Source organism: Pempheris klunzingeri, chromosome 15, assembly GCF_042242105.1.
Source record: "Pempheris klunzingeri isolate RE-2024b chromosome 15, fPemKlu1.hap1, whole genome shotgun sequence".
In the NCBI taxonomy this organism is placed as follows: Eukaryota; Metazoa; Chordata; class Actinopteri; order Acropomatiformes; family Pempheridae; genus Pempheris; species Pempheris klunzingeri.
In genome coordinates, this window is record NC_092026.1 from 14,880,915 (window position 1) to 14,893,351 (window position 12,437).

The following is a 12,437-nucleotide window of genomic DNA, read 5'->3' on the forward strand; positions in this document are numbered from 1 at the left end:
GATGGGAAGTTTCTGCAGCGGAGAACGTCTGCTCAATAAAACACGTTGTCCCTACTACTTTTAACAAGTTTCGTCTTCCAAAAGCTACAAATTATCGTTGCTCAATCATTTACTGAACTGTAAATTGTGGCGCCGTTAAAAACAGTATCTATACAGTTGTGTCCTGAGTTATGCAGTGAGCAGATATGACACTCCTTTGCTTGCTGTTTGTCAGTGCACACCATGTGTCTAATGTGACCAACCCTGACCTGTGTCTCCCTTTGACTGAGTAGCCTCAGATAATCCTGTTGAAAAGTCTGGTTCTTCGTAGACCAAAGAGTGTCTGGCAACAGCAGAAAAAAGTTACATCGTCTCATTAGATCACAAAACTTCTAACTTAAACTTTAGCAGGAATTTGCCATTCACTGTAAATAATCTTTTTTTGTTTTTTTAAAGTAATATGTGGCTTCTTTTGTGAAGACTTCTGCTCACAGTTCCAAGGTTCTTACTAAGCTAGCAAAGAAAGTTTCTACCGTTGATTTATAAGGAGAACATTCTCTGACATTAAAAAACATATTCTTGAAGTCCATAATGTTTAATATATAACTGTGACTCCACTTAAGCACAGATTGATAGTCAGTAATATTATTAGATGAAAAATGGCAGATGTAGTGATAACAACAGTCCACTATGAACTCAAGCTGTCAGTAATTGAAAAGACTTAAGGGCAGAACATGTGATCTTTCTTTTTAAGGAAGGTCTTCAGTTACAGCGTGTCTATTTGACCTCGAGCACTTTCCCTGTTGTGCCATTTGCACTTAACTGCGAAGGAGGTGAGTGGGGTTACTAAATGTCCAAGTTTTTCTGCACTGAACTTACTCACTATAACCACCACAGGAGACCAGAATGAGGAGCCAAGTGCTCTGGGATGAGCTGACCTTTGACGTGCAGCGCTTATCTCATCACACCGGCCTGTGGAAAAACTCTCTCAAGACAACTTTCTCCATTAGGAAACATGAAAGGAAAGCTGAAATGTTGGATAATGTTTTAGGCTACAAAATGTGATTTCTTTAATAGACCTCCTCAGAATAGATAAGTTTCTCTGTGAACTTGACACAAAAGCTCCTGTGGGCTTCCCCTCTCCGTAGTGAGTAAAAACCTTTTAAGTTTCCGGCAAATACATCAAATAGAGAGCTGGGATGATATATCAGTCAATTTCCCTCTTAATACTATGGATAGACGTATAACAAGCCTTTTTCATGACAGCTAGAAGGTATACACGACCTCAATATACTGTACATGGTTACGCAATTGTTGCCCAGTAGAAAATACTGCAGTTGGCCATCCAGCAAAATAAGGCTTTTTCAGATGAAAGTATTTAGGTTAACGTATTGTTTGTCCCATGCCCTGCTATACAGAGGTCCTCTAAACTAAACCACTACATTTGTAATTAGTCACTGCCTTCCATAATGACAGGTTTTTCCGATGTGACGCCCCGATCATCACATTGTTTGTCAGTTCCTTTCGAAGCCTTTACAAAAGACAGAAAAATGAATGATGTGATCATTGTCTGAGCTGCCAAAAGTATGGGCAAAATTTGATTTAATTTAGGAAAGGTAAAGGCAGGGTCTGCAACGTTGGAGGCCAGGAAGAGTGTCTAGATTTTCAAACAGAAGTATCCAATATCCCGCTCCCTCCCACCAAGCTTTCCTATCTCCCTCCCCCACAACACTTGAACGTGCTTGCCTGATTAGCGTTGCTGGTGGATGATGACAACAATGAGAAGGCCGGCCTTATTCCCTCATTCGTTCTGCACACAGCTGCTGACTGACAGCCTCTCTCGGCTTTTCAGTCGGTTCAATAAATAGCTCTGTTAAATGCCACAATTATATCCCAACAATCAGAAAAAATGAATTTGTGAACCACAGCTCTCTCAGTGGGTGTTCCCTCAGTCTGTACCTGAGTCGTCACTTTGGCCAGACTTTCTTTCCAGCTCTAGTGTGACTAGCCCGCTAGCTTTAGCCTCCGGTCATGAGCGTGTGTGCACGCAGGTAGACAGGTCCATACACAGATGGGCAGCTCTGTTTATTACAGGCCTGTGACATCAGATTATTTGCTTTAAAACTATTTTTCTTATTGCTCGCTGTCAGGGCGTTATGAAAATTTCAACAAATATTAAGAAAGTGCTTCTAAAATAAGTTGAAGGAAATACTGTGGTCATGGTTAAGAGACACCAGTGTTATCTGCTGATAGGAAATGGGATCCTAGCAGCTGTCTGCCATGTCTAAGTCAAAAACCTGCACATCCACATCCAACTCCTACCTAAAAGCAAACAGTACTTTTCAGACAATTGAACTGCACCAGCAACCACCTCATCACAGCAATATCCCCATATTTTAACTGTTATCAGTGCTCGCCCCTCTCTATGTATGCAGGCTATTGCCTCCCAATGTGGTCAGATGACACGTGGTACAATTAATTGATTTGTCGTTTGGTGTAAAGTGTACATGTATCAAGATGAGTGCTTGTCACACCGTCTAGCAGCGTCTGAATCCTCCTGTTCAATAGCAGAATGGGGGGACTGGATCTGACAGTTTTGTAATTTTATGAAACAGACAATCTGATAACTTCACACAGTGTCAGTCAGATGCATGAAACTATTTGAACTCTCTCAAGTTGTCTTTTTTTTGTTGCCTATATATATTCTTCATTAGTCCTGTGTAGAATATGCTCTGTTATCCTCATTTGTTACATTCAGAATGTCAAAACTACAAAGACATGCGAAAAAAAAACCCCACATATTTATTGAAGAAAGATCAGAGAAGCGGGAGGTGGAGGCTCTGATGGCTGTCTCTCAAGTGTGGACCAAGTTTGCATGAAACACACGTAGGCCTTTACAATGCTACGCTCCGTCCTCCTTGCTTCTGGGTGAGAACAGTCATTATTCGCACAGCCAAGAGGTCCTTGTCAGGTCAACATAAACATAAGCTGCTTTAGGCATTTCAACGAATAACCAGCGCTGTCATTGTGAGGCCAGTCCCTAAATGAAATAAACCAACAACGTAAACAGCTGACTTCTTGCAGGCACACACGTGGCTCTGCTTACTGTTGAAACCCTCAAGCTACTTTTCATATGACCTTTTCACTGCATATAAACTATTCATAGCCAAGAGATATGTCTACGTACATTCTTATCCACATAAGTCAATATCAACACAATTCAGTGTCTGAACTGCATCAGTATTCAGTATCCAGTAGAAGTGTGAGTATTTTTTTTCTAGCTTCACAATAGGTGATACCAACAAAAAGATGAATTTCAAAATGAATGAATGATTCAAATATTTCTAAACAAGAACAGCACATGTGAATTGTTTGGCTGTCCATATAACGGTTTAAATGAATCAAGAAGCTTTTTGTAATTTCATAATTAGGACCCTTTGAGGAATGATCAACGCTTCCCTTGTGAATGCATTACCTTACTATTTAAGTCCTCAATCATTGTTGTTCTGCACTGATCTGCCTATCAGGCAAATTTGAAAAGTGCATAGCTTATCCAACTGCTCTCGCAGGGATTTGTTGGTGTTTGGCAATGGCACATTACTGATTCCCCTAAGCCTCAAAAGCACTGCAGGAATTTATCTCCATTAAGAAACGGGATTAAAAGGCATGGTGGTTCAAGGGGTTTTCCAGAGCAGGCTTTGTACCGCTAGCTTCTTGTAAGGCAGGACAGACAGTGCTCTCACTCACTGTCCCGTTATTAAATGGTCTAAGATAAATGGTGATTACTTTGCCTTCAAAGACCCTTTTGTTAGTATCAGAAGATGGTCATTATCTAGTGACCTGTGCATCATTTGGAGATGATATATGCCCTTTCTAGTTAGTTGCAAATATGTCTTATAAATGCCACACATAATACCACAGAGTATTTTGACATTGGTGTTCCAACAAGGTTAAGTAAGAAATGCTAATCAAAGTCTCTTTTTAATTAGAATCCTTTTTATCTCACTAAGCCATTAAACAGCTTTAGTCTTGCGTCCACCTTTCTAAACTTTGGGTCAACCAAAACTGCAGCATATATCAATGAACTAGTAGTTACCTGATGAAGTTGTGGAAGGCCGCTCCTCTGTTACCACGTTACCTTTGAAAACATTGTCAGTTGCTCCAAGGTTTCATCAAGTGAATCTGTGACCTTAGATTGAAAGGTCGAAATTCCACAACGGAGACCTGTGAAGGTCTCTGCTTGTGTCGGCAGCTGTGCACCTGCCTGAACACCGTTTTCTACAGCAATCACAGAAAGCCTTTAGAATTGTGTAATATAACCCTTCGACCTGCAGCGAGCAACAATACAGAGGCTTGTCCGTTTGAAAAGGCACTTATATGTGCCATGGTTGAACTCTGAGTGCTGGTCAAGGCACCTACGTGGCTTTATTCACACGCTTTATCTGAAGTTGTTTTTTGCTTTTTAGAGCATAAACAGCTTTTGAACTCTAAATAATGGCTACTTGTATCTTTCAGAGTTGAGCTTAAAGTCCTGTGACTTATCTACAAAGCCTTATGTCACACTTGAAATCTGGTGGATGCTGTTTTCTGTTTTTTTGGCCCTAAACTGTGGAACACCCTCCCCAAGAATCTTAGAACAGCAAACTAGTTTGGAATTTTTAATTCCACTCATGAGCTGTTTTTGTTTGCTTGCTTTTTCTCACTTATAACTATTGCTATTTTTTTTACTTACTGTAATTGTTTATTTTCATGAGATGTTGTTAAGCACTATGGGCTGAATGTTTGCATGAAAGGTGCTATACATAATAATAATAATAATAATAATATGATGATGATGATAATGTAGAATGGTGTGAAATGCAGGGAGAATTTGAAAATCCATGTTTTTCTTAACCTGGTGGGGCTTAATCATAGTGAAGGGAGGGTTTGCAACCTTTTCACATTTTTTATAGAATGCATGTGAGAGCTAATTATCTCTTGCTCAAAAATTTCATATAGATAAGACACAAAAACAACCGAATAAACTCGCATTTTTCCATTCTTTTATTAGAACAAATCAGAGCCTACATTTTCACTCACTCCCTCCACGTAAACCTTTCAAGACTTTTCTTAAGAGGCTTTAATCTGGATTATTTCCTTATTATGCCAGTCATGCTGAGTCAAAGTATTCCACCTTTCATGGCCACACACTGATTCTAAACAAAACAACCAGGAGAAGTTTTTAATCAGATAAAATTTTGAAGGATCTGACAACTGTTCACTTGGGGAGTGGTTTTATGCAGAGGATTATCAATGATTTACCCAGGATTATAGACCAGATTTGTGGAAATCTCAAGTGATAACAATCCACAGACAAAGACGCCGACAGGCGCATACTCTTAATGGTTATTATCCTGCGGACAGCTGGAGAATGGCCCAGAGTTATCGCTATTCCGCCACGTCTGACGCCTTTTATGGCAGTCAATAACTAGAGATATCTGTGGCTGGCAAACACCGGTGCAGTGACCCATCACTACAAATTCCTCTCAGCCACATCTCCACGCATCCATTGACTGCACTGGGTTCCAGTGATTTAAAGAGTCCGTGCCACAGATGTGTTGGGAGATTCAATGTCTCATGTGCTCTTTGCATTACAGGTAATAAATCATTTGTCACAACGGTCCCTCACAGAGTGACAAAATCAATATCAGTTTATCAAGGGAGCAGGACCAAGGTCCACTCATTCAACATGTGAACTCATTCTGAACTGGTGCAAAAAAAAAAAAAAACACTAATTCACCAGCAGTATACTCTGTCACAGAAATATGAACATGAGTGAAATAACCAATTTCTATGGTTTGCTATATGATATTTGAGCTTTTCAGACTAAGCCAAATGTGCGCCTCCCCTAAACTCAGCCGTCGCAGCTCTGTGGCCTGGTCTCTCATTCCATCTTGCTTGTTTCTGGCCATGCAGTTAGTTGTACAAAGGGTTAATGAGGATTCAGCCAATGTATGATTATGGTGATAGTCCCCTACTACTGTTGGCCACTGTTTGCTCCTGTTGAAGAAGTTAAATTCTAAGATCATCTTTATTGGTCATATTTAGCATACACTAGCATTCACAAGAAAAAACTATACTGGATGTCAACAAAAATTACGTAGACTGGAATCCACAAGTTTATGAGCTTTATTAGTCAAGTGTGCCACCTGGACCCTCCGATGAATACAGTAGGTCTAAATAATAAAATGGGCAGTTGCAGATCCCTGAATGCTCAGAGGAAACCAGCTGCCTAGTCGCTGTTCTGAGGATAGCAGTGCCTTCTTGAAATGCATTTCATCAAGATTTCCTTTGAAGTGATAGCTGACAGAAAACATAATGTGAATTTGACTTGACAGATCTCTGAAAAAAAGTGCTTGGGAAATATTGAGCAAGACTGTAGATGGAGGGAGCCCAGGTGAAGTCAGATCTCACAGTTCTTTTTTGAAATTCCCCCCAGCACAGAGTGCATTTCAATTATGAACTTGTCCACGGCTCAGTAAAAACTTTTTTATTCCCTTTTTTTGGAGTTACCCATTGTTTCACCCATTTCAGAACTAAAGGATTTAATTTTACTCATCAAATATGAAGACAGCCCTTGCTGGATTGTGTGGAGATGGAAATTTAAACTCGTAGTATCGCCTCATCCCCTCAACAGAGCATGGGTTTCTCTCAGAAAGGTTTTTAAAAAGATTTCCATATAGATGACACCGGTTGTCCATCATTGAATCACTGTTCTTGTCACTCCCAGCGCCACAGCAAATAACCAAATGGTAGTGCCATGCAAAGGCTCTTTACTTTCTTACATATACAAGATAAAACTCCCTTTGTAAAAACTGAATGTTTAATCACTTAAACTGGGGCAGGAGCACCCATGATTCTTGCAACAACACCACAACACATGGAACAGTTAAAACCTAACTACCCACTAAACTAATGTGTTCCCCATTAGGCTCTGCTGTACTTACTTAGCTTAGCTTAATTAGCTTTTAGCTGAAAGCACTGTATGTACAGTAAATCCTGAGGGAGCCGTTAACATGCCTTGAGACGCTTTATCTTGTTGTAGCCTTGACGTGTAAAAGGACGTTGGGATACATTACATAATAGAAAATGTCAAGTATGCGTGTAACATTCACGTAAGCACTAATAAAATCTCGCTAAGTGAAATTTGAAAATATGGCATCTGGTCTTCAACCCAGTGTAACACAACCTGAGAGCTTTGCCGTGTGTGTTCTGTTTGTTCATTCTCAGACAGTGTTTTCATCATCGATTAATGTGCTGGTTATTTTTCAATGCATTGATTCTATATTGGACAGCTTGTTTTGTCTGTCCTACAGTCCAAAATGCAAATATGTTAGAAGCACAAATGACCGCTGCAGGTCCTTAGATTTTGAGAATCTGAAACCAGCCCGGCTTACTTGATGAATGAGTTCAGTGATTAATGAATTGTTGAATTTATTGTTTATTGATATTTTGATTGACCAATTGTTTTCATTATCAAAAACCTTTAGATGTGCAAACAATTTGTTTTTCACTTTTGCACTTTGTTTCACCTCTGGTTAAGGCCTGTGCCGTTGCCCCTTCTGTTGCAGCCTCCTGCTGTTATTTAGGCTGATAATACGAGAATTTTACATGAACCACTTTGCCATGTGCAGCTTTACAGACTAAGCTCAGTGCTCGCACAGGCTGCACTAATGGGAACAGAAATCTGACTGTTTACATTCTGTGGCACAGATGTTATCGGGTCTGTTTACCTGTCCCATCTGGGATTAGTGTTAATGTGGCAGCTTCTCACTGTTTATGCAGCTCTAACAATGTCTCCTTAAATAGTAAAAGTACAAATCTGTAATTGCCATCATCAGTCATTTAAAACCACTTATTCCTTCCATAGTGCCCTCCAGGGTTGAGTCCTATGAAGGATGGGACCGGGTGCTACGACCACCATATCGGCATCGACTGCTCTGACGGTTTCAATGGAGGATGTGAGCAGCTGTGTCTCCAGCAGCTGGCTCCTCTGGAGGATGACCCGACACTCTACAACATCCAGATGTTCTGTGGGTAAGAAAGAACAGATTCATTGGTTGTGGTATTTTTGACATAATTATTTTATTTCATAACCCTGTTACGTTACGTTGACTCCCATCATCACAGACATGGCATCTGATCGAGAATGTTTGTGATGTTTTCATGGTAGGGCTGTTGTGGTAATAGCAAATTCTCATAAAATAACTCACAAAACAATAATGGCACCAGCAGTCATCAACACTATTAGCATCTATGAAGCACATAAAGGTCACAGAGCTGACCATGGGGACAATATATTGGTTTCTAAGATAATGTAATATGTCAGTTTCTACCCTAAAAACCCAGGAGCCCTTCTGAAATGTCCTAAACTTATCCTGCTGCACAGTTTTTCTCTTAGACACAGTTTACACATCTTACATCAGCATATAAGACTCATGGAAGTAAAGAGAGTGAATAAAGGACAACTTAATGTTTTATGCTAATGTACTTTCACAAGACAAATCAATATCAGTCCCTACATCATTATATTAATACCCGTGGATTACCTACCGGATTTTGCAAATGAGGTATCTGGACTACAGAGTACTTACAATCCATTTGAAGCAGTATGTCAGTCTGGGAAAAATATACCCAAAACTTCAACCATTGACATGGAAGTTGGAGGACTAACCTGCTAATGCTTGGTTTTCATAGCAAATATTAATAGAGTTGTCACAGGTATTAGCTTAGCAAGAGCAATCTTTCTTATATTCTTTTAAATTTGAGAGAGTCTGTTGTACAAGTTTTAATGCCCAGAATTAGCAGCACAGCAAACTGAGCGGTTTCAACCAATTAGTGAACCAACTGCTGGAGGAGAGTGCCTCTCCAGTGATTCACGATGAGAGCAGTAATGTTACAGTAAACTGCGAAGGAGTGTAGCTTATTACACACATAATTCCAATCTATTTATTTAGGCTACTTATTTGTTTAGTTTGTTAGTTAATAATAGCTAGCTAATTATAAAATCCCAGTTGTAATAACTGTAATTACTTTCGGCTAAGTTTTAGAAATTGTTGCATAGCTTTATTGACCAGATTTAATGAATCAGCTGTTTGATTTTATTTACAAAGAGCAGGATTTTAGCAGGGGATCGTTTTGAACTGAAGCAAAAATTGGCAATAAAGTATGCACAATGAAAGCAACATTAGTATATTAATAGAGTTTAGTAATGAAGTACAGTGACAAGGAGGTGATAAAGAGGTTAAGCAGGAAGAAAGGTGTGTGAACTTATAAGGTGTTAACAGTGGCTGCAGAACGGTCCTGTGTCCTTGTGCACCGTGGGGACCACAGGGTGGTGCATCTTCCACCTGCACCCGCTGATGATGTTGCCTGGTGATACAGACATCAGGCTGCTATTACAGTACAGACTCTTTCAGGCTGCAGCCGCATCTCCTCTTGAAGCCATCAAGCCTAAACACATGGCTAATAATTAGTGTACTGTGCCCAGATTTCTCACAGTGAGATGTTTTTATGTTCATTCATGTAGTCTATTTTAGTCCACATTTACAATCAGCGTGAGACAATGATTTAAAATTACAAAGTGACTTGATGAATTTACATGCACCTGTTTAAAGACTTTAATCAATTCACTGTTGTATTTACTTTATTAGTAACCTTCCTTTTCTCCTAAATGAATGACCTGTATTTTCCCACTTTATTCGGCTTCATCTGGCATTTTCCAAGTTGTGAATCTCCCTGTGTACATATTTGTTCAGGTATTCAGCATAAATTTGCAAACAATTGTGGGAATAAAATGAATAATTCAGAACAATGACAGCATAGAGCCAATTATTGAAGTTTAAGTGGAAGTAATGAAAGAAGGCCTATTGTGATTTCTTTGCAAGAGTATTTTATACGACGAACACATTATGTGCTCATTATGTACATCTGCACTACTGCTGTTGTCGCTCTGTGCTCGGAGAGATGATTTGTGTCATCAGTCAGCATTTCAGTGGGTAACCACACTCCACTCGTCGAATCTATTTATTCCCCCAGCCTTGAAGTCTCTCTATAACCCCAGTGGATGCTTACATCATGAGTAGATCCACCAAATTAAAGATTTTTTGGTGTCGCAAGCAATCTGAACCTTGATGGAACTGTATCCCTTCCAGTTGACAAAAAGATAACCATGTTCAGATGGCACCTGGATCCGGCCATTAATCCCATCAGGACAGCCCACAATGCCATGAATACCTCCCTAACTCAGTGAGGAGGTGGGCGTAAAGATTAAGGCGGCCACTCGGTGCCGGTGACACGCTGCAGATGGCCTGACAGGCGGCTGATGTGTGCGCACAGATCATGTTTCTGACTGTATGTTGAAAGGCATAATTTGCGTAAAAACGTAGTGCTAACAGTGCAGCGCAGCGCTTCGGCGTGGTCTGACACAAACTCCAAGTCGGGTTCCTCAGTAAGTTGAAGCAGATCTCTCCTACACAACCAAAACCTCTCAGTCAGCTCCTAATCATTGTAGCTGTCCATCGGTTGCTCTGTCCGTAATTAGTGTCACCCGTCTAAATGCCCTCCCATTGTTAAGTCTATGTACCAGGCGTGCCATTGCCAAGCTGTTTTGTTACTTTAGAAAAATGGCCGAGATTTTGTCATATTGCGTGCTACTGACTAGGTGTAAGATTTACACCCCAGTCTTAGTGAGAAGAAGGCTTAAGCCTGGATGGTGCAATCGTCATAACTATAAGGTTTGGATTTAGAATGCCAAGTTAGTTTAAGACCAGGTATAAGCCCTGTTGTGGCGACTGGCCCCTGATGTATTACAACCTCACTCACTCTTAACTATTCTTAGATACTCATGTCGTGTAGAGCAGTACCAGTTTGTGCTCACTGAGTCGTCAACATGGCATTCAGTATTTAAATCTCACCAAATTCATAGATATTTTGCGATGCTTCTAAATGTAGTTCATCAAGACCAATGCTTGAATTCCTCAAGCATTAACAGAGCACCATATATATTTTTCAAGTGTACTTCCAGACAGCATGGTGAGTGACCCTTAAGGAAAACATTAAACACCACACCAATTTTGCCATCACTTGGTACTTGGTGTGTGATAAATTCACTCCCTGCTGAGGTCGACTGCTGTCATTCAATGCAGGGATCCACACGGTGTGGAAACAGATTTTATATTTTCCCACTAAATTCCTTAGAAACAAATGAAACACATGTGCTTGGTCATGGCAGAGCCAAACCTAAACTGCCCTGTTGAAACTAATTTCGAAATGCATTAGTCACACCAGTTTCAACAAAGCAAACACACTATGAAATTATTTTTTATTATAATGATAACCAAGGGTGTCCGTTGTAGTGAGGTCCGGTCACTTAGCTCCTGCCCTGGCCACGCGTCTTCTCTCCCCCTGGGTCCCGGCGTGCTACTGCTTAAATAGGGAGAGAGGTAATTTACTGCACCTGTTCCCAGGTGCGCTGGTGCTACTTACCTCTCTCCCACGCCATCTCCTGGGCCAGTCCTGCACCCCTCTCCGTTGCAGCTGAGCGCAAAACCAGCCCACACCCCCACAGTCGTATAATACCTTAGATCATTATTTTCCACAGCAGACATTTTGACTTCATATTAAGAGAAGCAGGTGTTTCTGATAACATTAACGATTGCTCTGTTGTAATCAAGCGTCCTAATAACCAGTGTGACAGTGAGCCAGCGTGCACAGAAGCAGGAGCCTGAAACAAAGTCACAGAAATGGAATTCACCCACCACTGCTCTTGTAATTTACACCTTAGAGTTTCCTACTGCGACTTGTCAAATACCTTATTATTCCAGTTAAAAGGTTACATTAGATGCATTCATTTTTTTTTATTCAATTCTTCATTTAAACAGATCGAGATGTGTTTACAACAAATAAACACGTGCAGTTTAGGCACAGACAGACGTACAAATAATACAGACACATTTTTCAAAATGAGGAAAAGCATTTACAATTAATTGCAAATACACAAGTACAACCTTTTAAAATGTTTACGTGAAATATGAGAATGGAACGCCACATTTCCTCATTTCATTTGTTCGCAGTATTGTATTTGAACCCACATTTTCCAAGTTCACTGTGAACAAAGCTACAGCTACTGTAAAAGCTGTGACCTGCCCTGTAAGTTATGTATTTAAATGTGATCAGTGACGAGAGGTAACTAGAGATAACTAACATACAATGCTGCTCCATTGTGCTTTTTAAGGAGGAGCAGCTCACCTTTTCACATCAACATTCATTGAAATGTGTTGAAGCTGTAATGAAGTGCAGCACGCTGACATACACGGAGTCAAGTGGCTTTCAGATGGAGGGACAAGACGAGAATCAAAAGTTGACCTTCAGTTTGCTCGATGGGCGTGTATATGTGAGGACAAAAATGTCAGACACAT

General features: G+C 40.3%; 1 protein-coding gene across 1 annotated transcript in view; it reads left to right on the forward strand.

The window, feature by feature from the left end:
- Nucleotides 1-12,437, forward strand: part of astn1 (astrotactin 1) — a 332,257-nt gene that overhangs the window by 141,819 nt on the left and 178,001 nt on the right. The window contains exon 13 of the mRNA XM_070845081.1: nt 7,889-8,055. Coding sequence (XP_070701182.1) covers nt 7,889-8,055 — 167 coding nt within the window. The remainder of the gene's footprint in view (nt 1-7,888; nt 8,056-12,437) is intronic.